The sequence below is a fragment of the Mirounga angustirostris genome, unplaced genomic scaffold, assembly GCF_029215605.1.
Source record: "Mirounga angustirostris isolate CCGP_5_RB_7025 unplaced genomic scaffold, mMirAng1.0.hap1 SCAF_2, whole genome shotgun sequence".
In the NCBI taxonomy this organism is placed as follows: Eukaryota; Metazoa; Chordata; class Mammalia; order Carnivora; family Phocidae; genus Mirounga; species Mirounga angustirostris.
In genome coordinates, this window is record NW_026991710.1 from 158,191,661 (window position 1) to 158,216,595 (window position 24,935).

General features: G+C 43.6%; 1 protein-coding gene across 4 annotated transcripts in view; it reads left to right on the forward strand.

The window, feature by feature from the left end:
• The window catches only part of ENTPD4 (ectonucleoside triphosphate diphosphohydrolase 4), a 39,291-nt gene extending 29,991 nt beyond the window's left edge, over nucleotides 1-9,300 (forward strand). For 3 of the 4 annotated variants that reach the window (XM_045880035.3, XM_045880034.3, XM_064585386.1), the window contains 3 exons: nucleotides 750-835; nucleotides 1,773-1,934; nucleotides 3,924-9,300. In XM_045880035.3, coding sequence (XP_045735991.1) covers nucleotides 750-835; nucleotides 1,773-1,934; nucleotides 3,924-4,152 — 477 coding nt within the window. In that variant the 3' untranslated portion in view covers nucleotides 4,153-9,300. The remainder of the gene's footprint in view (nucleotides 1-749; nucleotides 836-1,772; nucleotides 1,935-3,923) is intronic. The other variant, XM_045880036.3, reaches the window with a different exon arrangement.
• The last annotated feature ends 15,635 nt before the right edge of the window (nucleotides 9,301-24,935 follow it).

Sequence of the window (24,935 nt, forward strand, 5' to 3'; positions counted from 1 at the left end):
CGCATGCCCTCACTCTCATTACTGCAGACTTCATTTCCCTGACATCCAGCCTACTTCCCTCTTTGTTCACAGTGTTTCCTCTGCCCTCAATGCCTGTCCACACCTCTCAACCCAGACCGAGTGCTGTTCTGTGTTCCCTGCTGCACGTTTCACCATCTCTCAGAGCCTCAATTTCTTCGTCTTTTAAATAGAGGTTGGAATCCTAGCCATGCCAAGGAATGGCTTTAAGTATTCTGTTCAGAAAAGGCACTTCGTGCTCAATAAATGTTAGCTATTAATATTTTTACAAATAACTTCAGGAAAAGATGGCACCTCTTGCCCTTCTCGTAAAGACAGGCCTTTTGTAGTCATGTTGGTGTTCCCAGGGCCTTGCACTGTGGAGCCACAGACCTAGGGACCCACTCGGACCTAACTGAAGTACCACTTCACTTTTCCGAAAGTTTCTGCCTGTCACAGGCAGTCACACAGCGGGAAACGTAAGCAGTTTTGAAGAGGTTGGTTGTGGGCAGTGAAATTCTCTGTAACAATAACTTCAGCAGCATTTTAAGACAGAACAAGCACTGTCTTTGCTAATCAGTATTTGCTGGAAGCTTCTGCATCCTGTCTTCATATTACACATAGACGTTAAGCTTGTGTTGCCTAATTGGAAGGATCTGTTTGTTAGGAATATGAATTTGGTCAACCGTTTTTAAAATGAAGAAACTGTTAAACCTTTACCAATGATTTCTTTGGGGTGAAATTTCTTCTAGGATTATTGTGCAACAAAGTGGTCGATCTTGCGGGAACGCTTTGACCGAGGACTCTACGCCTCCCATGCCGACCTCCACAGGCTAAAGTAAGCAGTGGGTAGCTGAGCCCATGCGGTTGCATGGAACCATGCTTCAGTGTTGGCACCTGGCTTGCCACACCCTGGCCCCAACCTGCTTTTGCATCCTCATCGATCATTGTTTCTCCTCATCTATCCTGGGGCTCCTTTCAGACGGGACAACAGATACTTGTGTCCAAACATAGCTGACAGTTTTTTATTCAGTTTTGCTGTTCCTTCCACCTGGAGTTCCCTTGTTCATTCCCTGCTTGTAGAAGTCCTGGCCAGACCGCAGAGTCAGGTCAGACGCTGTCCCTTTCGAGTCTCCCTCTTGCCCATTCAAGCAAACTCCATCCCTCTGTCGGTCTCCAGAGCACGCATTATGTCTCCCTAGTGGCATTTATCAGATTCTGCCTTACTTCATAATTCTTTGTTGCTTTTTTAAAATCCTGTCATTATAAGTCATTTAAGTACATGGGCTATCTTATTATTTGCTATTATATCTCATTACTAACTTAGCACTTTGCAATAAGTAAGACTCTGATATTTACTTTGCAATAAGTAAGCTTCTGATAAATATTTAGAATCATAGAATATCAGAGTTGAAAAGGACTCTTCTGCCTTCTCATTTTATAATTTAAAAAACTGAGGTCCAAAGAAGTTGGGACTTGCTCAGTATTAGACAGTAAATGATGGAATGCCTGAGGAAAAAAATCTATCATAGCAAGGTATGAAATCATACCGAGACCAAGTTTCATGCGCTAACCAATTTTGGCAGGTGAACTGTTTCAGGTTGTGGGACAAGGGGCACAAACCAAGTCGATCAACTGGAAGTGTATAGGGTTGTTTGGCTGCCCAAAGTGCTGGCCTGTGCACCCACCGTGGTTGCGGGGGAAGGACACCTCAGCGTACGGTTCATTTTGACAAGTAAATGAATCCCATTTACGTTTATGCTTGGTGTTCATAGGTACCAGTGCTTCAAATCGGCCTGGATGTTCGAGGTGTTTCATAGGGGCTTTTCGTTTCCTGTCAACTATAAAAATTTAAAGACAGCCTTACAAGTTTATGACAAGGAAGTTCAGTGGACGCTCGGAGCAATCCTTTACAGGACCCGTTTTTTACCCTTAAGGTATGGCTATGGATTTGGTACCAAGAAAAACAAAATAGGCTTTTCTGCATTATGATACAGCATGGCAGCTGTGGTTTGCGGTTGTTTGGGGTGCGTGCTGGCCGTGGACAGGACTGTAGACCAGAGTTTGACTTTGGCCTTCCCCACCCGTGCTTCCTTCCCACCCATCCCATCCTACGCAGCACAAAAGCTTTTGATTATTCTCAAGCGTCTTTCCCTAACCCCTGCACAGAAGAGCTGTTTCTGGGGTTCTTCATCTTTATGGCTTTGGACTCCTCCTCAAAATACTGTTCTTAAGGTATAAAATAAATAACATAGGGTACAGAGGAAACCCCCGTATTGAAATACGTTTATCAAAATATTACAGAACACATGCCTGTGACATATTTTTGTTAACACATGAAATAACCAGTCTGGCAGCAGAGCTAGTACTTTCTGTGATTTCAGTACAGGGACATGTGTCAGTATTTTGAGGCATCTGCAAACCACCACAGTGTGATATAAAAGATCTTCAAGCTTCCCCACGGTCAAAGTCACAAGTACTGCTGACACTGCGGTTCTTTGCTGTCCACATTCATGGTCAGTGGAAATGCCAGTCAGAGACTGGCAAGTAAAGACGGACATTTCCCCGTTCACGTTCACAGACTGGCTGCCCGCTGACCCCACGTAAGAACCCTGGGGCACTGATAAACGAGGAATTTGCTTCTTGGGTTTTTTTTTTTCCCCTTCATCTATTTGAGCAAGTCCCAGCAGTCTGTTTAGCTGGCTCACCTGCAGACTCTGTGAGTAGTGGGTATTACAGCTCACAGACAGGTGCTCTCGTTCCACATTGGCTTCTGTGTGTTAGTGAAACTGTCACCATTCTTTTACATTTCTCTGATTTTTGTTTCCTGAATGACAATGATGGTAACTGCCACAGACTTATGAATGCACTTTCGTGTGTTCTCTTGTTACTACTTACAACCACCCTCTGTTACGCCACATTAACTTACATTTTAGAGGTGAGGAAACTGAGTCTCAGAGACCAAGATGACAGTTTTTGTCTGCAGCGCCGAGTCCTAAACCAGCTCCCTCTGGCCCATATCCTTGCATGTTGTTCCCATACCCTGTGCACTGTTCCTATACCCTGCGCACTCTTCCCATACGCTGCACGCTCTTCCCAAACGCTGCATACTGTTCCCATACCCTGTGCACTGTTGCCATACCCTGTGTGCAGTTCCCAAATGCTGCATACTGTTCCCATACCCTGCGCGCTGTTCCCATACCCTGTGTGGAGTTCCCATATGCTGCACGTTCCCATACCCTGCGCGCTGTTCCCATACCCTGTGCGCAGTTCCCATACACTGCATGCTGTTCCCAAACGCTGCATACTGTTCCCATACCCTGCGCGCTGTTCCCATACCCTGTGCACAGTTCCCATATGCTGCACGCTGTTCCCAAACGCTGCACGCTGTTCCCATACCCTGCGTGCTGTTCCCATACCCTGTGCGCAGTTCCTATACGCTGCACACTGTTCGCATACACTGCACGCTGTTCCTATAGCTTGCACACTGTTCCCATAGCTTGCACGCTGTTCCCATACACTGCACACCGTTTCCATACCCTGTGCGGTGTTCCCATATGCTTTGCGCTGGTCCCATACGCTGCACACTGTTCCCATACCCTGCGCGCAGTTCCCATATGCTACACACTGTTCCCATAACCCTGTGCACATTTCCCATATGCTGCACGCTGTTCCCATATGCTGCACGCTGTTCCCATACCCTGCGCACAGTTCCCATACCCTGCGCGCTGTTCCCATACCCTGTGTGCAGTTCCCATACACTGCATACTGTTCCCATACCCTGTGCGCAGTTCCCATATGCTGCGCGCTGTTCCCATACCCTGCACGCAGTTCCCATATGCTGCGCACTGTTTCACCGCGTGGCTTGCCTGATGAGTCCCGTTCTCGCTTACCTGTGGTATTTGCTTTTGTTTCCATGCGAGCAGAGATATCCAGCAGGAGACCTTCCGGGCCAGTCACGCTCACTGGCGGGGCTTCTCCTTTGTCTACAATCACTACCTGTTCTCAGGCTGCTTCCTGGTGGTCGTGCTCTCCATCCTCCTGTACCTGCTGCGGCTCCGGCGCATTCACAGGCGGGCACCGCGCAGCGCTTCGACTGCCACCCTCTGGCTGGAGGAAGGCCTTCCATCCCAGAAGATTGCCGGTACCTTGTGAACGGGAATTCGAGAGCCCCGCGAGACTTTGTGAAGGAAAAGCCATTTTTTGCCTCAGGGTTTCTCCTCTTTATTCTCATTTGGTTTTGTTTTTCCTTTCCCAATTTTTGTTCCTTGAAACAAAAACAAAATCCATTGTTTGTAAGCTCTGCTGTCCCAGAAGTGTTGCATTTAGCCATTTTGCATACAGCTTTAAATTGAGGAGCAGGGAAAAGGGAAAATCACTTCATTCTTGCTGCATAGGATGGCTACCTAAGACTTTGTTTTTCTTTGAGGTATGTTCAATTTTAAACAGATTCACTTTGATACTGGAGGGAATGGCAAAGCTGTTTTCCATCAGAGGAGGTAGCACTGAGAGTGATGTTTTCTCAGAACCAGAACACGACTGGCTGAATCATAGTCCACTTTTTGTCTATTTCAAAAGCTCTGACCTACACAGGGTGATGTGTAGTTTTTATTTATTGTTCAGATCTGTCACTGTATGTTTTCTTTGTAGGCTTAAAAAATCAAAACCATTTATACCCAAGATAGAAATATAGGAACCAGGAGGTAACTATTTTTAAAATTGATAATCCTGGAAGATGTGAAATAATGACTACAGCAGTGTGTGTGTGTGTGTGTGTGTGTAAGAGAGAAGAATGTGTGTGTGAGAGAATGTGTGTGCGAGAAACCGTGTGTGAGATGTTTTTGTGTATGTGTGAGAATGTGAGAGAGTGTGTGTTGAGAGAGAGAATATGTGTTGAGAGAATATGTGAGTGAATGTGTGTGTGAGAGATGTTTTTGTGTGTGTGTGAGAATAGAATGTGTGTGTGTGTGAGAGGGAGAGAGAGAAATGATAAGATGAGAGAATGCATTGCTCTTTCTTTTAAAAACACACACATGTAGAAAAATCCCCATTACCATTGTCTTTCATGACCACAGTAATGACTTTCTCATTCCCACCTTTCAGCAGCCCTAGAATATTATGTCCTTGAGTTGGAAAACTCATCAAGTTTCACTGGTCTCAAGGTCATGAGAACTGGAGCTAGAGCCTGCTGACAGGCACGTCAGCATTTCTTAGTGGTACATTTTTGCTGGTTTAATGTGCTCCAGTTTCTTCCAACTTCAAGTTGGTGTTCCCCTCCCTAATGAAAAATGGTCGCAGCAGTTTTATCTTGGAGACCCCATACTTAGCTTGACCGGTTGTCTTTATTACAGGCACAGCTGAGGCTGTGGTGGTAATGCCACTGTAAATCCTGACTAAGAGAAGGGCCTGACCTTAATACAAGAAATAAACTCACAGTTTGAGAAAACAAGTTCAACATTTTAAACAGAAACCTAAAGAGAGCAACTGGATTGGCTTATGTGAGATTGGTTGTTTTTCACCTATTTAGTTTAGAGGCTTTGGGAATTCTCATACCTAGTTTTTTTTAGGTGAAGTTCTTTTTGTGAGTGTGTGTGTATATGCATGCTATTTCTTAATCCCAGAACAGTTAAATTCGTCTGTTTGGTAGCAAATGTGTATTTTGAGAATCAACAGCTGCTTCTCCAGACAGTATTCATTAGAAAAAGGATTCAGATCCTGAAGCCCTTATTTAACTTTTAAAAAATTGGGTTTTACTTAATGTTTATTAACTATTTAAAACAGGGCATATATCATATATATATTGATGACTTGAAAAGATCACAAATATATAAAAGAAATGCAGATTCTCTTACTCTGCTCTTCAGAGTGAATATTCCAACAGTGAGAAAGTTATTGGTAGAATCTTTGTCTCTCAGCTCTCCAGAAGGATGGAGGAGCTCGGTGGCCGTACAGCCTCTGGTGTGTGCTCTCGTGTCAGGGAGGAGGGAGATAAATGTCCCTGTGGAAGACCCAGATTCCGAAACGCTGGTCTCCAGCTTTTAAAGTGCTTGGTCCCTGGTAAACACTGTTCCTTATCAAGACCCAGCCACACACGGGCAGTGTTGTAGATACCCCAGGAGTAGAGTGAGCTGGCATGCTTCCCCTTGAATCCTCGGACGGGGCCTGTTCTGTGGACTGTGGGTGGCATCAGTGGTGAAGAGGAAGTGTGTTTACACTTGAGCTTTCCTGCCGCCAACCATTGGGCGTAGTAAGTAACCTGGAAATGAAACTCTTCAGACACCTGGAGTATGTGATTTTGCCTTAAAACCAGGCAAGGGTTAGCCAGCATAGGCCTAAATTTAAATGGGCTTTAATTAAGACTTACTACCATAAATAGCCACCTTTTAAGTAAACAGTGCCAATTTGGTCCAGCTCTGTACCGTCTGGGGAGCAGAATGGAGACAAACAGGAGTTCTGCTTTATGCCTGGTCTAAGGATCCCTGGGCAAGGACCTACCTCACTGTCCAAAAGAAATCCCAAATCAGGGTTCCAAGGCCCAGACAGCCTTATACTTTACATAGTTAAGTGCCCATGTTCCCCTGCCAAAGAACTCCTTGGCAAACTATTGGCCACAGGGAACATCTAGAAGACTCTTGAGCTGCGAATGGTTTTTCAATTCTGAAAGGGTTATTAAAGAAAAAAAGGGAAGAATATGCAACAGAGACTATGTGTGACCTGTAGAGCCTAAAATACTTATTAAATGTCCCTTTATGGACAAACGTCCTGTTAAGACGTTCGCTGACCCCTGCACGGACAGTCTCGTTCAAGAAAGAATATGCATTGGCATTCTCTTAATTCAGGACGCTAGTTACCATTTGTGGGCATGGAAAGACAGGCAAGAGAAGAGACCAAATTTCAATCTTAAAATATGTGAGTATGCACCAGAATTCCACTTCATCTTTCCCTTTATTTTCAAGATCCGTTTTCTCTTAAGCCAGCAAACATGCCCTCCCTGACAGATTTAAAAAGTGCTGTTCGGGAGGGCCCACCATGTGGTGCTGAGAGGCCTGTGGTCTCAAGAGGTTCACACGTGGCTCTTTCTGATGCCGCAGAGGGCCAGGCTGCGAGGCAAGGATGGGAGGAGCTTAATTCAGGAGGAGAAGAATTCATATCAATTAAGGGCTGGCCAGAAAGGCAGGGAACTGGGAATGCTTGGAATAGGAAGCAAAAGAAATTGGACCGGTGGAAACTTGCTAAGAGCCTTGTGGAAGAGGAGGTGGAGCAAGATGGCAGAGGAGTAGGAGACCTGGATTTCGTCTGGTCCCAGGAATTCAGCTGGATAGGGATCAAACCATTCTGAACACCTACGAACTCAATAGGAGTTCGAAGAAAGGAATAGCAACAACTCTGAACAGAAAAGCGACTGCTTTCTGGAAGGTCTTTTCTGATTTGTTGAGTGTATATTTTCTGGGGACATTGTTACCCTGTTAGCATTTTGTTCTCTCATTCATCTATTCTCCTCTGGACAAAATGACAAGACGGAAAAATCACCTCAACAAAAAGAACAAGAGGCAATACCGACTGCCAGGGACCTAATCAATACGGACATTAGTAAGATGTTGGAACTAGAGTTCAGAATGATGATTTTAAAGATACTAGCTGGGCTTGAAAAAAGCATGGAAGTTATTAGAGAAACCATTTCTGGAGAAATAAAAGAACTAAAATCTAATCAAGTCGAAATAAAAAAGGCTATTAATGAGGTGCAATCAAAATTGGAGGCTCTAACTGCTAGGATAAATGAGGCAGAAGAGGGAATTAGTGATATAGAAGACCAAATGATGGAAAATAAAGAATCTGAGAAAAAGAGAGATAAACAACTACTGGATCACGAGGGCAGAATTCGAGAGATAAGCTATACCATAAGACAAAACAAAATTAAAATAATTGGGATCCCAGAAGAAGAAGAAAGAGAGAGAGGGGCAGAAGGTATATTGGAGCAAATTATAGCAGAGAACTTCCCTCATTTGGGGAAGGAAACAGGCATCAAAATCCAGGAAGCACAGAGAACCACTCTCAAAATCAATAAAAATAGGGCAACACCCCGACATTTAATAGTAAAACTTACTAGTCTCAGAGACAGAGAAAATCCTGAAAGCAGCTCAGGAGAAGAGATCTGTAACCTACAATGGTAGAAGCATTAGATTGGCAACAGACCTATCCACGGAGACCTGGCAGGCAAGAAAGGACTGGCATGATATATTCAGAGCACTAAAGGAGAATAATATGCAGCCAAGAATACTATATCCAGCCAGGCTGTCATTGAAAAAAGAGCCTTGTGGAAGAAAAACGCTCTCTGTTGAGCCTTGCTAGAAGTGCTACAGGCAACACTGTTGTCCCATCCTCGTGCCGTGTGATGCTTCTTGCTAAACCTCCCGAGGACGCGAGCGAAGATTTTACAGTCCACTGAGGGACATCACAGTAAGAGAACAAATATACCCATTTTGTACCAGTGCTTTTTGCATATTTCCACCCTAAACTACTGGCATTAGGCCTGGGGGTAAGCTGGAGAAGCTGCCTGCTGCTAGTCCTGGCTCCCCCCTGCGCCCCGCTCCCCCACCCCCCAGAGCCTGGGAAGGTCGCTTGTTCACCACCCATTGTCCACACCTGCGCACTCATGCAAGCTCTAGATTGACAGATACTTAAGTTTTAAAGATCAGGCCCGCATAGTTTTCTTTAGAAGAAGCATGCGTCACTTAGGAAGCTCGGAAAGGCAAATGTGTTTTCTAAACTTAAAAAAAAAAAAAAAAAAAATCAGCTTTAGGATTTTGTGTGGTTATGTGCAATGCAGCAAAACTACCTACATGTAAATTATTTTGTTATTTATTTCTACTTCCGTGTTTCATTTTTTATGGTACTGATTTTCCTGTTCAGTAATGAATGATGTGACCAACCCAGGAGAATTCTTTGTTCTGTTACTGAGATGATATTTTACAGTTAGGAATTATAAAAACTAAGATTTTTAAATGTTTTTTTTTAATTATTATTTAAATGATGTTTTCCATTCAAAGTAAGAATAATCATCTTTGGGGTATTGTGGTGTCATATCATTTTCCATGTTCGGCCACTTCATGTTACCACACTTACACACAGATGAGTGTCGAGAACCAATAAAATGAAAGCTCATCCGCTCGTCCAGAGACTCTGTGTGAGCTTGCTTTCTTATGACTGAAATAGATTTTTCTCTGCTGTTCGAATCTTGTTACCTGTTAGAATGCTTAGTTGAACCTGAATCTAAATTCAGTACAATAAATCGTCCGAGTCTGACTGCACACTCCGCATTTGCTGTATTTGTGTGCGTATAAGGAAACCCTGTTGTCTGGAGGGAGGGTTCCCTGTGTTCTGCAGCACAAAAGCCAAGCGTTTCCCAAGGAGAAATATTTACCAAGGTGTAATATCTACCCATGTGTCAACAATAACAGCCATTCTGAAACAACTGTTGATAGGGTTATCATTTTAAAATACCTGTGAACTATGGAATATAGCCCAGAAAATGGAAATTAACCAACTTTTATGCATTTTTTCTTATAAGTAGCTATTACAATGCTAACTTTATATTACACAATTCTGCAGTTAGATCTAGGCTTAAAATCATTGGCTTATTTCCAGAGAAACGTGAATCTCACTATTGTTACTAGTAACTATTAGAAATGACAACTTTTTTTTCAGCTACTTGAGAATATAAAAATAAAGGTTTTCCCTGGGGTGGGGGCGAGGTGGGCCTGAGACATAACCCAAAAAACAGAGGATAGAGACAGATGGAGAGGGAAGGGGGCGGCTGTTAACAGCAAAAAGAAGAGCCTAAGAAAGATGTCCAAGAAGGGGTGAGGGACGAGCAGAGCAAAATGCAAGAGTGGGGTGAGCACAGAGGCACGGGGCTTGGAAGGCAGGAGGAATGGCATGATAATATTGAAAGAGAACGGACTTAAATAATTTCTGAGGTAGCGCGGTAAATGTAGGTCTTTGGGCCTGAGGGTAAATACATGAAATACTGAAGGCATCTAAAGATGTCTAAATTTTACTCCACTTGATTCAAGAGAAGTAAGTACCTGTTTCCGACGGCTGCCCATGTTACCAGGGCCGAAAGGCAGTGGTTTGGGATTTCTGTTTGTTTGTTATCTATTTCCATTTGTCCCATGAATCTGGAATGCACCAGTGGCTCTTTTTTTTTTTTGAGATCCTGAAATGCTAATGGTTTGCACAGGTTTTGGCACTCACCCTGGTCTGGGAGCAGAGACGCGAACATCATCTCTATCAGAGTCAGACTGTCTTCTTACGGAAAGGTCACCAGAGGACAAAGGAGTGTCCTTTTATCCCACAGGCCTACATGGCAGATTGGGCCGTTTGCCTGGAGCATCCGCGTCTGTGTGAAACCAAATACCTTGAGGTGTCCTCCCAGCCCCACCTTGTCTGGGAGCCCGATGGCCTCCGCAGGCCATCTCACCTCCTTGTAACAAAAGGAGAGGTGACCTGTCGAGGCATTTTCATTTGTTCTTAACAAGCTGTTGGGTCCTCCTGCCCGGTGCAGCATTGCCTCTGTCTCTGAATGCATCCATTAAGGGGGACTGAGCCCTGCCACAGCCCAGACAGGGGCCGCTCTGGCCTCCCACCTTTGCCCTTCACCCTTGATCCTGTTGGGCAGGTGGATTACCTCTGGGCTCCAGACTTGACGGCCACTTAACCGTTTCGTCAACAGCCTGTTGTGTGTAAGAGACCCAAATAAGAAGCATAAACAAGAAAACGCAGCCTTCAGAAGGATTTCTGCCCTGAGAAAAATACTGAAGGCTTCTCACAGAACATAATGGTGGTGGTCACAAAAGACAGGCATCTTGTCTAAACACATAAACTCAACTAAATGGAGGGGAAAGGAGACTTTTTTTTTCTCCTGAAAAAAGGAGGAGGAAGGGTTGGTCTGTGGCCAGGTCATCATCAGAAGACAGAGTGCCTGCCTCATTCCCAGTGTGAGACTAACTCTTTTCACTGCATTATTTCTAGAAGGTACACAGGCTGGCTCTTCTCACTGTTCTCCCAGGCTTATAATTGGTAGTTTTGATACCACCTTTCACCTTTTTTTGGCCTCTGGTAATCAGGGCTTGAAGTGGGCAATTTTGGAAAATGAGTCATGCTCTTTTTGCCTGTGATTTCACAGCTTCAACTCCAGGAACCAGTGCCCGCACTTTCTCCTAAAATTGCAGCTTTTCCACCCGGTACAAGCTTTTTTTATTACTTAGATCTGAGATTCAAAAAGACTGAGACACGTAAATATTTAATGGGTTCTACTTAGCCTTGTGAAGTTGTTTATTCCCGTCATGAGCAGCACAAGAGGATTTTCTGGAATTTCCTGGCCTGTCTCCATTCTGTTCAAATTACATGCTTAGATCACTTTCAGCCTTCGGTGACCCTGTGGTCTGTCAGTGTGTCTGTCCGCCCTGAAGCTCCCTGCACGTGGGTCATGATGTGCTTGCTCCCTGTATTTTTATATTCATAACTAAGCCGAAGAAGAAAGACTTTGTAGCATATAGTTCTTCCTAAATATTTGTCCTAATCAAAATCTGGTTTCTTTGTCACATCACCACTTCAGGTTCCTAGGGTTTACGAAGCACATCTTTTTACACATCTCTCATTCTCCGTCAGCTTTCTTCTTTCAGGATTGTCGAGCTTTGTGCCGTTTTTTAGCATCGCCCGCGGCATGATGGGCGGGGGGACATGGGGCTCCAGGGCCCTCAGCAGTCCCCTGGCTTCCTCCTCCCACCGTGGAGTTCGCTCAGGGAGCGGTGCATCTTAGAGCTCTGTTTAGAAAAACTTAGGAAAATCAAAGTTACTTCAAGTGGCTTCCTTTCTTCTTAACCCACTCAGTCCTGACAAAAAGGAGAAAGAAACCCCAGAATCAGGTAGAAATGAGTAGGGATAAAGTAAGATGGATGTTTCCCAAAGCCAACTTAGAGGAAATGATTTCTGTATATTGATCTTATTCTAAGCATAACTTCAGAATTTTTTTTACTCTAAATTATCCTTAAAAGTCACTTACTTTTTAACACCCCCCCCACACCTCCTAAAGCACCAAATGTAAGGGAGAAAGGATGAATAAGGAAATACCAGAAGAGGGGCCCCAGGGTGGCTCAGTCGGTTAAGCATCTGCCTTTGGCTCAGGTCATGATCCCAGGGTCCTGGGATCAAGCCCTGTGTCGGGCTCCCTGCTCAGCGGGGAGCCTGCTTCTCCCTCTGCCTCTGCCCCTCCCCTGCTCGTGCTCTCCCTCTAAGGCTCTCTCTCTCAAATAAAAATCTTTAAAACAAAAAAAGAAAAAGAAAGAGTGCACCTGGGTGGCTCAGATGGTCAAGCGTCTGCCTTCAGCTCTGGTCATGATCTCCAGGTCCTGGGATCGAGCCCCATGTCCAGCTCCCAGCTCAGCAGGGAGTCTGCTTCTCCCTCTCTCTGCCTCTCCCCCTGCTTGTGCTCTCTCTCTCTCTCTCTCAAATGAATAAAATCTTAAAAATAATTTAAAAAAAAGAAACTCCAGAAGTAAGGATTTCTGTTCAGCCACCATAGTCAAAGCTAACAGATGGCAGATTGAGAAGGTATTTGCATTGACTACAATGGACAAGGGATTAATATATATTTACAAGGTTTCTTGCAAGTCCTTCAATGACTTGCTGCCCCAAGAAGGCCCAGCCAGCCCCCTACTTAAAACTGATACTTCTTCCTCTCCCCAGCACTGTCCATCCTCCTTACCCTGCTTTCATTTTTTCCCCCATGGTGCCACCTTGTAGCATACTCTACATTCATTATGTTCATTGTGAAGCTCTCTACTAGAATGTAATCCATGGGGAGAGAGGGTTTTTATTTCATTTCAGTGTTCTATCCCTAGTGCCTGACCCAGGATCTGATACACAGTAAAGACTCAATAAATATTTGTGGAATGAAAGAAAAAAGATCCTTATGGCAGGAGGTAACTGGGGGATGAGAACTGAGGGATATGCTTAACTCCACCTTCTACCCCAGCCCGTGAGGCAGGAAGCAGGGCTCAGACTCCTTCCTTTACTGTGGGGGGAAAGAAAGTGCTTCCGGTACGGAATCATGCCAACTGCATAATAGTGGTCTACGATGTGCCCGGCAGGCTGTTTAAACACTTTATTAATTTACGTGATCCTGAAGACAACATCATGAGGAGGTGCATTTATGACACTCATTTTATTGGTGGAGAAACTGACATGGAGAGGTTACATAACTTGCCCGCAGCTACACAGCTAGTAAGATGGGGGCTGGGATTGGGAATCTGGCAGCCTGGCCCCTGTCTACTCAAGAGCCAGTATGGCACAGGAAATGTGGCCAGTCCCAAATGAGATGGGCGGTAAGTGCAAAACACACACCAGACTTCAAAGACTTAGCACACAAAATTAAGGGAAATATCTCAATTTGTTCAGATTGGTTACATAAGACATGATAATATTTTGGTTATATTGAGTTAAATAACAGATCATTGCCACCTATCTTACCTTTTTTAATATGGACAACTAGAAATGTGACTTGTGCACTTACGTTTCTATTGGACAGCACTGCTCTAGGCCCTTCTCAAAGCATGGTCCCAAGACCCGTGGCATCGGAATCACAGAAGCCTGGTAGACAGCTGGTCTCAGACCTCCTGAACCAGATTCTTCATTTTACAAGGTCTGCAGGTCATTCGTAATGCACGGTGAAGGTGAAGTGCTGCTCTAGACCAGGAGTCAGCAAAAGTTTTCACCAAAGGGCCAGCTAGTAAATACTTTAGCCTTGCAGATCATACGACTTCTGGCCAAAACTTACTTCACTGCTTTGTAGTGTGCAATGTGTCATAGACCATATGTAAATGAATGGGTGTGGCTTTCTTCCAATAAAACTTTTTTTTTTCTTCACAAAAAGCAGTGGTAGGCCAATTCTTCCCACGGGCAGTTTTCCAGCCCCTACTCTAGACCCTACACTACGCTGGGGCTAATTTTAAGAAAACGCATCCTGCCTCCAAGATCCCACCCTCTGCCTTTCATTTCCTTCCAGACTCCTCTTGGGAGTTACCGACCCTGATTTGTTTCCTACCAGACGTTACTTAGGTGTCCCACAGGATCCTGAAACTCATGTCCAGATATGAACCCCTCTTCCCCCCATACCTCCTCTCTCTATGCACCAGCTGGTAACTCAGACCAGAAACCTGGAAACATTCTAGATGATTTCTTATCACGCTCTCTCTCCATCAAATCAGTCACCAATCAAGTATCAGATCCACCCTTTTTCTTGGATATAAGTTTCCAGGTGCAGCTTCAGCCATCCTGTCTGGATAGTTTCCCCTGAGAGCCGGACCAGGGGCCTGAGTGGCAGGTGCCGTGCAGCCCCTGATCAAGGACCGAGTCTGCCTGCGGACCTGCTGCGGGAAGAAATGTCGCCACCTAGTGGCTGCTCTAAGTCCCGCGCTCTCTTGCTCCCCGTGAGAACCCAAACTGCCCTACTGAAGAAGCAATGTGTCCTTTGCAAATAATCCCAACCTAGAAGTACTCATGTTATCAGTGGAAACCCAGAAATGTGTGAATTGTACACGGGTTATAGAGATACTAAACATGAAGGCTTCCAGGCTCTCACTTTGACTCCCCTGTGAGTGGGGAAGCCAAGAGATGTGATAATGTGACCAGGTAGCTCCCGGCGATAACACTGGGTGTTCGCACAGCTTGCTCACCAGAGCAGAGGTTGGCCTGAGCAGACCTGGAGAGCTGAGCTTGAGCATGACAGACTCATCCCTCGACGCCCACACACAGGAGTCCCGAGCCGTGGCAGTGAGGTGTGAGCGGCAGGCTAGCAAGAAATTCACTTCAGGTCAACCCACTGGAATAGCAGGTACATTAGATTCCAGTGGCCGCCCCAACAAATCACCACAAAATTGGGTGGCTTAAAACTACAGAAATTTAGGGGCGCCTGGGTGGCTCAGTTGGTTGGGCGTCTGCCTTCGGCTCGGGTCATGATCCCGGGGTCCTGGGATCGAGCCCTGCATCGGGCTCCCTGCTCCACAGGAAGCCTGCTTCTCCCTCTCCCACTCCCCCTGCTTGTGTTCCCTCTCTCTCTGTATCTCTCTCTCTGTCAAATAAATAAATAAAAATCTTAAAAAAAAAAAAACAACAGAAATTTACTCTCATGGTTCTGGAGGCTGAAAGCCCACCCTCCCCACCAAGGCTCTAGAGAAGGGTCCCTCCTCACCCCTTCCCAGCTTCCAGTGGTTGCCTGAAATCCTCGGCACCCTTGACTGTGACAGCATCACTCCAGCCCTGCCCTCATCTTCACATCCTTCTTCTCTGGGTCTCTTCTGTGTCTTCAGATCTCTCCTTACAAGGACACTCATCATTTAGGGCCTACCCTAATCCAGTACAACCTCATTTTAATTCCATCCCATCTGCCGATCCTGATTTCCAAACAAGGTCAGGTTCACAGGTCCTGGTGTTAGGACCTTATCATATCTTTTCGGGGGACAGAACTTAACCCCCAACAGTGGGGGGTCATTTATTAAGCATCTTCTAGAAAGAAATGGTTCTTGAGATGACATGGTTAATCAGACAAATGTAGGGAATCCAGTGCGAGAAATGGGCAAATTCACCATGGCAGTAGGTTTTAACACTTCTCCTAGTTATTAATAGATCAAGCAGCAAAAATCAGTTTACCACACTTGAATAACACGCCAAGCAAACTTAATACATGAATGTTTATAGAACACACACTTTTCAAGCCCATATGGAACATTTACAAAATCTAAGCTTAGCAAATTTTGAGCAATTTATTTCACAAAGGCCACGTTTTCCAACCACAATATCTTATGTCAGAAATTAATGACAAAAGATAATTTTTAAACCCTTAATGTTTGAAAAATTAAAACACATTTCTAAGCAATCTGTGTACCAAAGAAGAAACCAGACTGAGAATTAGGGAATAATTAGAACTGACCATTAATGAAATACTAAATCTGAAAACTTGCAAGGGTGTGGCTAATGTTCTGCTTAAGAAGAGCATTTATAGCCTTAAAATGTATACATTAGAAAGACATAAATGATAAAATTTAATAAACTAAGTAGAAAAAAGGATGACAATGAAAAAATAGGATAAAGCAAACAGTAAGCATAGAAATAGATCAGCAAAGCCAGAAGTTCGTGCTTGAAAAGACTGATACAATGAACAAACTTTCAGCAAAATTGTTCAAGAAAAAAAGAGAAGGCACAAATAATTTTATGAATAAAAGAGAGCTATAACTACAAATAAAGCAGATATTAAAACGATAAGAGAAAATTATGAATATATTAATGTCACTACATTTAAAAACTTGGATGAAATGAACAAAATCCCATACAATTACAACTTTTCCAAAACTGATTCAAGAAGAAATAAGGAATTTGAATAGTCCTACATTCATAAAAGAATGGATTAGTAATTTGAAATCTTCTCACTGGGCCAGGTACTTTTATAGGAAAATTCTACCAATATTCAAAGAACAGATTATTCCTGTCTTATGCAAACTTTTCCAGATAATATGAAATAGAGGGAACACTCCGAACTCCTTCTGTGAGGCTAGCCTAATGCTAAAACTAGAAAAGGACAGTAGGAAAAGGAAAAACTAAGAAATGTATTTCTGTAATTCCAGTACCTTAATTAAAGGCAAAGATCACATCAATAGGTACAGGAAATATATGTGATAAAATTCAACATACCTGTAATAATAACATCTTCAGACAAACAAGGAACAGAAGGGAGCTCCCTGACCCTGTTAAAGGTTATGTACCCCAGCCTGCAGCCAGCCTGATTTGTAATGGTGAAAAGTTACATATTCTTTCTACAATCAGAAACAAAATTAGGATTCCCACTACAACCACCTCTATTCAGCCTCTTACTGAATGACCAGGTCTGTTCATGAGGTCAAAGAAAACAAACAAAATTACAAGAACTGGAAATGAAAAAACAAAAGCATCACTTTTCACAAATAATATGCTTGCCTACCTGGATTCTAATAAAGGACTATATATTAGAATTAATAAGAGAGCTAGCAAGGTTTTAATATCCAAAGAGCAATTGTATTGCTATACATTGGCAAGAGAATTAGAAAATATGATTTAGGGGCTCCTGGGTGGCTCAGTCAGTTAAGCATCTGTCTTTGGCTCAAGTCATGATCTCGGGGTCCCGGGATTGAGCCGCACATCGGGCTCCCTCCTCGGCGGGGAGCCTACTTCTCCCTCTGTGCTCTCCCTCTTCCTCCCTCCCTCTCTCTCTCTCTCAAATAAATAAATAAAATATTTTTTAAAAAGACTCTCCCTCTGCTCCTCCCCTCGCTGTGTGCACACGTGTGTGCAAGCACGTGCTCTCTCTCGCTCTCGCTCTCTCTCAAATAAATGAGTAAATCTTTTTAAAAATGTGTGTACATTACAAGATATATAGCTGACATTCCTAAGCTTTCATGATGTACCCAGGTATGGTTCTACACTCCTCCTTATGTGCATAACCTCATTTAATCCCTACAACAATCCCACAAAGCAAGAATTATTACTATCCCCATATTTCACATAAGGAATGAAACTTAAGTCTAGCAGCTTGGTAAAGCACATAGCTAGGGTGAAACTAAGATTCCAACCTAGGCAATCTGTCTCCATAGCAAACACTCCTAAATACAGATTGCTTGTGATTGCAAAAATGGAATCATCTGAATGCTCATCCACTGTGGAACGAATGGCTGAATAAATCATGAAACCTCCATGCTACAAAATATTACAGTAATTAAAAGGAGTGAGTTAGGTCTAAATGTATTATTTAGACCTTAGAAAGCTGTCTTTGATACATTTTTAAGTAGATGAGCAAGTATCTGATAATTCATATATTATTAAATGATTTTAAAAATACATTATCTATTTTTATATATTTGTATAATAGATCAAACAATGAAGTTATTAATATTAACATTTAGGGGATATATTTGTTACAAATATCTTCTAGTTTGTAGCTTGTTTTCTCACTTTCTTAAAGCTGTATTTTGATGGACAGAAGTTCTTAATTTTAACACAATAAAATGTATCAATTATTTTTGTGGTTTCTGCTTTTGGTTTTTAGTTTAGGAAATTCTTTCTCACCCCAAGGTTAGAAGGGTAATCCCCTTTACTGTCTTCTAAATGTTTTTTACTTTGACTTTGACATTTATGTTATTAATACCCTGGGATTGATTTTATGTATGGTGATGACTGGGAATCTGACTCCATTTCTTCCATATATATAGATAACTACATTTTCCAGCTTCATTCATTCAATAGTTCCCTTACCCCCAGTCATCTGCCTTGACTCTTGTCACCAATCAAAAATCTATACATGAGTGGGATTGTTCACAGCCTCTCTGTTCTGTTTCATTGTCAATTTATCTACCCCTATGCCAATACCACAATTCCTTAATAAATATGCTTTACATTACAGTACATCTTTAAATCTGGTGAGTCAATTCTTCTCACTTCATTCTTTTTGTTTAGAGGTATCTGCACTATTCTTGATCTGTTGCTTTTCTATGTTATCTTGTAAAATTCCGGGTAGAATTTTTGACCCAGGGCACCTGGGTGGCTCAATTGGTTAAGCGTCTGCCTTCAGCTCAGGTCATGATCCCGGGGTCCTGGGATCGAGTTCCACATCGGGCTCCCTGCTCAGTGGGGAGCCTGCTTCTCCCTCTGCCACTTGTGTTCTCTCTCTTTGTGTCAAATAAATAAATAATCTTAAAAGAAAAAAAAGAATTTTTTTTACCCAGGTTGAAATAAATTTACAGAGCAACTTGGAGAGAATTAGCATCTTTATGAGATTATCCTCTTAATCCATGAACATGGGATGTCTCAAAAATGACCAACAGCTCAGAGAAAATATGGGCCCAACAGCCCAAAGGGAAAAATGAATAGGCACGGAGAAAAACCCATCTGGCCAATAAACATATGGAGAAATACTCAGCCTCACTAGCAATCAGGGAAATGCAAATCAAGATCACAATGAGATGCCATTCTACCCTCATTCAAATGGCAAAATTTAAGATGCCTGATAGATTCTGGTGAAGAAGTGAATCATTTCTAACTTCCTGGTGGGAGGGAAATTGGTAAACATCCTGATATTATCATAGAAAGTCGATATTTCCACAATCTAGGACCCAGAAATGGCAGTTTAGGTCTCTATACACACTAGAGATAGGCACAAGAGTGTTCCCAATAACACTGTTTTTTCATTGTATTAAACTAGAAACAATCCAGACCCATTGAAAGCCTAGAAAAATGGATTGTGGTGTAATCACATAATTGAATATTATCCTACAGTGAGAATAAATGTACTTCAACTACACTCAACAGGATGAATTTCAGTAACATAAAATCGAATGAAAAAAGAAAGTTCCAGAAGATTGCATACAGTAGAATACCCTATTGAGAAACACAAAACCAACCAAAACGATAGAGAGAGAGATTTAACAAGCAAAACAAGAATTATAAACTGACAAATACAGACTTCAGGAAGAGTGGTTGCCTCTGTGGAGGTATAAAGCTGAATTACATTTACTTACACACCCAATATGAGAGGGGTGTGTAAGTAAATGTAATTTATTGATAATTCTCCAGATCTTTGGCTGGATGTTGTACTCATGAGTGTTCCTTTTATTAATAAAAAATTAAACAAATAAATAAACAAACAAACAAATGAAACAAACTAAACCTGGCCATGCACAATGGGCAAGGATGTATGTCATGGTATGACATAGTATGACCAAGCTATGTCATGAACCAGGGCTTATGAAGAGTTTGATTCCGGGCTCCTGGAGTCCAAATTAAAGTACCCACATGGAAGGATCCACAAATTTTATGCTGTTTACATCAGGGAAGGATTTGCGGGGAAGAGGACTAATCTCTCTATCTACCTCCATAAAGTTCAAACTGTTATAATAAGCTTGATGTGCCAATAAAATGCAGCATAGCTGTCCATTAGGGCTCCTCCTGTCCCTTTGGGGGAAACTAAGCTACAGTGGTGAGGGTCTTTCACATCTGTCCTTTCTGGAGTGCCTTCCTATGGTCTTTTTTTACAGCTTCTGATCCATTCCACACCATATCCAGATGTCAAGCCATGACCTTCAAAGATCTTGTCAAGAAATTCAGTGTCCCCTAGCATTTTCATGGATCAGAGCTTCTGCCGAAGACATTGGGATACCCCCAGGGAGAGAGCCTACAGCTCTGTGCCCTCTCCACAAAACCACCCTCTCACACTGCACACCCTCCAAAGTCTGCACTTGTAGTGTGACCCTCCCTGCCTCAGGCAGCCCCTGGGGACTGGGACCCCATCTCCCCCCCCACTGCTTCTCTGATGTGGAGGAGCCCAACAAGCAGTTCTGGTATTTCCAAATTACACCTCCCTCTGCCTGAAACTTGGATGAATAGAAATTTCTCCATCTTACTACATTTTGTTTGTAAAATGGGATCAATGGGACCTGTTCTACACACCTCATGGGCTTATAATGAGGATCTAATGGACCTCATGAATTAATTGGCTGTATGTCTTCAAGAAGAAGCAAGAACAGATCTGAGCTTCACTCCTTTCCAATCAAGATATGAGTGAGTTTGTGTCTTCAGTAGCACACATTAACAGCTGCCAATTAAAAAATAAATAAATAGGGGCGCCTGGGCGGCTCAGTAGGTTAAGTATTGTCTTCGGCTGAGGTCATGATCCCGGAGTCCTGGGATCGAGCCCTGCATCAGGATCCCTGCTCAGCAGGGAGTCTGTCTCTCCCTCTCCATCTGCCTCTCCCCCCACTCTTGCACGCTCTCTCTCTCAAATAAATAAATAAAATCTTTTAAAAAATTAAGGGGCGCCTGGGTGGTTCAGTCTGTTAAGCATCTGCCTTCGGCTCAGGTCATGATCCCAAAGTCCTGGGATCAAGCCCCACATCAGGCTCCTTGCTCAGTGGGAACCTGCTTCTCCTTCTCCTTCTACCTGCCACTCCCCCCACCGCTTGTGCTCTCTCTCTCTCTCCCCCCCTCTCTCTGTCAAATAAATAAAATCTTTAAAATTAAAAATAAATAAATAATTAAAAATAAAATAAATTAATAAAATACAGTGTATCCCTGAGCAAAATTGGGAAGTGACCACGTGGGCCCAGGAAAAGGGCCCACCCAGAAAAGACCTGAGAGAGGACCTCAGTTTACACCTTAGGAGGATCCTTGGCACAGAGGCAGCCTACAACAACAAAAAACCAATAAACTGGGTGCCTGGGTGGCTCAGGCAATTAAGCGTCTGCCTTCAGCTCGGGTCTTGATCCCAGGGTCCTGGGATCGACTCCCGCCTCGGGCTCCCTGCTCAGCAGGGGGCCTGCTTCTCCCTCTCCCTCTGCCTGCTGCTCTGCCTACTTGGGCTCTCTCTCTATCTCTCTGTCAAATAAATAAATAAATAAATAAATAAATAAATAATCTTTAAAAAAAATAACAATAATAAAAATCCCCAACAACACAGGGGAAAATGTAAAAATCTGATTCCTAGAGTTTCCTGAGTTCCAGACATTATTGGATTAAAATGTTCAGTTTTCAACTACAACAACAAATATCAGAAGACATACAAGATCTTGTCAAGATCTTGGGACATTGGCCCATTCAAAGGGAAAAAATTCATCAACAGATACTTTCCCTGAAAAAGGTCTGATGTCAGACCTACTAGACAAAGAGTTTAAAACAGCTATCTTAAAGATGCTCAAAGAACTAAAGGAAGATGTGGAGATAGTCAAGAAAACAATGTATAAACAAAGTGGAAATATTAACAAAGAGAGAGGAAAACTAAAAACAAAAAGAAAAGAAAAGAAAAGAAAATTCTGGAGCCGAAAATAACAATAACTGAAATAAAAAATTCACCATCTTCCCCAGACTCACAAAGAACTTTTTGCCATGGGAGAAACGAAGCCAACACAGAGGGGAGCAGGGCTGATAGAGAGTAAGCCTCCAAACCCGAGGTGCCACAGAATACGGGGGAAATTCCAAAGGTTGGAAGGCTTACTCTCCAGAACTAAGGACAAAGACCAAATTCTTTCTTATACAACAACTCCCAACCCCAACACACACGTACACACACTGAAGAAATCTGCAGCTCCTGCAACACAGCCAAACTCTGAATAGCATGCTCACTCTCTTACACCTCAGTTTTCCCTCAGCCACATAGACATAACCTTCTCTGACTTTGTAGGGAAGACGTGAATATGTCTGTAAAATCATCATGAAAACCTAGAGACATGTGAACTTCTGATTTTCTGAAAGACGTCAGGAGGTGATTGTGATTGAGGTGCTGAGATGAGGTGCCAAGTGAGAGGCATGACCAGCTTGGCATCAGCTCAGGGAACCTGTTCATTCATTCCACAAGTACTGTTTTAGGTACTCGAAAAAGCAGTGAGAAAAGAAAACCAATTAAGAAAAAAAAAAAAAAAGCAAGGTCTGCCCTTGCAGAGTTCACATGCCACTGGAAAAGGAAATGAATGAATAATGTATATGGTATGCTAGAAGGTTTGAGGGCTACATGGAAAAATATGAAGCTGAGATGGTGACCAGGAAATGCCAAACGGCGGCGGGGAGGGGGGTGGAAGTTAAAATATTATGGTCAAGAAAGAATGTTCTTCCAGAGAACATGGCACTAGAGCAAAATCTTGAAGGAGGCAAGGGAAGAAGCCCAAGAGGACCCTGGAAAAGAGAGTTTCAGCATGATGGAACCTGTGCAAAGGCCCTAGGGCAGGAACAGACCTGGGGCATTTGAAGAACAGCAGAGAGGACAGTGGAACTGGAGCAGAGACATCAAAGTGGAGATGAAGTCAGCAAGGCACGCAGTTGGGGGGCAGAGAGTATAGGAGGAGTTCGTGGGCTAGTTGTAAGGACTTCCGCTTTCACTCTTGGCGTTCGGAGGCTATCACAAGGTGATGTCACAGCAGAGATGGAATTTGACTGATGCTTTAAAAGCATTACTTGGCCTGTGGCCTTTAAATCAACTGTTGAGGCAAAGATAGAAGCAAAGTGATCAATTGGGTTATGTCAGTCATCTAAATGAGAGATGATGAGTACAGGAGTGAGGAGTGGTTGGGATTCTGGAGATCCAGTGATTTGGAGTGAATCTGGGAAGTTAAAAGTGAACGAGTCAGCAAGAAGAATAGCCTTACCCTTTCTGATGTGGGCAGATTTGGGGGAAAGGATCAGAAGTGGAGTTTGAGGTATCACTTAGGTACCCAGGGGAGACATGAAGCACAGAGTTGGACCCCAGGAGTCTGAAGGGTTTTGGAGATGAGCAGGCTAGAGGTCTGTTTGGGAATTGGCAGCATCTAGAAGTAGTTGAAGTCAGAGGCCTGGAGGGCATAACCCACCCTGAGGCCTGGAGCCTCTGACAATAAGAGACCAGGGAGAAACCAGCGGGAAAGTCATTACCGTTAAAAAAAAGAGAGTGTGTGTTTACCTTCAGGGCAGGGAGGTGGTTTTGGGGAAGGAGCTTGTGTTTTGTGGGGATGTTTCTGGGATGCCAATAATATTCTAGTTCTCGAGCTGGACAGTAATTATATAGACGTTTGCTTTATATTAGTTCATTATGCTTATATTTATACATTATGCACTTTTGTGTGTGTAGGTTATATTCCATAGTTTTAAAAGTTTTGAGATGATAGACAGACAGATCGATAATGGGCTCGTAAGGAAAATCAGGAGAATGAGACTGGAGGGCCAGAAGTTATTTATGTTGAACCACAGAGAATGGGGTTTTGTTTTGTTTTGTTTCTTACTACAGCTCAAGAGCTCCAGGGATCCTTTAAGGAAAAATGATTCTAATTCCTAAAGTAGAAGCTGCTGGAGAGACCGGCTGCTTTGGCTTGAGCCTCCCTGCAATGGTCTCCTAGCAACCAGGGAGGCTGGTAGCTGGGGACGGGCCTCTGACTACACTGATGTTTCTTGGGTTGCTCCATTCTTCATAATCACACCCAATAATTAGGGAGCTACTTTCTCTGTCTAGAGCACATCCATGTTTAATCTCTTCCGCCTTCTCAATAGCTTTATGAGGTAGGTGGGGGAAGCCACAATTATATTTCAATCTACAAGAAAGAACACCAAGATTCAAAAAAAAAATAGAGCAATGCCATTTTTATAGCTAGGAGGGGCCTTCATTATCTAATTCAACCGCTTGTTCCCTGGAGAGAAAACCCGAAACTGGAATCCAAGTTGCTTGACATTCCTGGAGTGCTCCAGAATACGGGTTCGTCAGTCTGGAGGAGGTGGTGCCCACAGCTCCTGGCATATTGCCGGCTCCAGAAGACGAGAATAAAAAGGAAAACAAGGTCTTAGTTTTCTAAAAATCGTTTGACCTCGTGGACTCCTTGCAAGGGTCTTGGTAACCCCCAGGGGTCCCTGGAGCACACTTTGAGAAGTCTTGCTGGCCTAGAGTATCAGGGGCCAAGCCGGGGATGGGAGGTCACCTGGAGGACGGTTAGGGCAGTAGCCGAGGGAAGGGGCTGTTGGAGGGACATGACGTTGTTCACACATTTGGGGTGCATCTTAATTTATGCTGCACTTGCGCATTGGAGAGGAGGCGATGGGGGCTCAGGGAGCTAGCCTGTGTGTAGGAGAGGGGTAACAGTGAAGCCAGAGGACAGAGAAGCAAAAGCCCCAGGGTCGCGATGCTGCCAGGGTCCGCGGTGGCCGAGGTCTGGGGAGAAAGCGCCATCTGCGTGTTTGTGCGAGTCAGCTCAGGCTACTGAAACAAAATACCGCACCTAGGCAGCTTCAATGGCAGGCATTTATCTCGCACAGTTCTGGAGCCTGCAAGCCAAGATCAAGGTGCCAGTTGTTCCTGGCAAGAGCCTGCTTCCCGCCTGCCTGCAGACAGCTGCCTTTTCCGCTGTGTC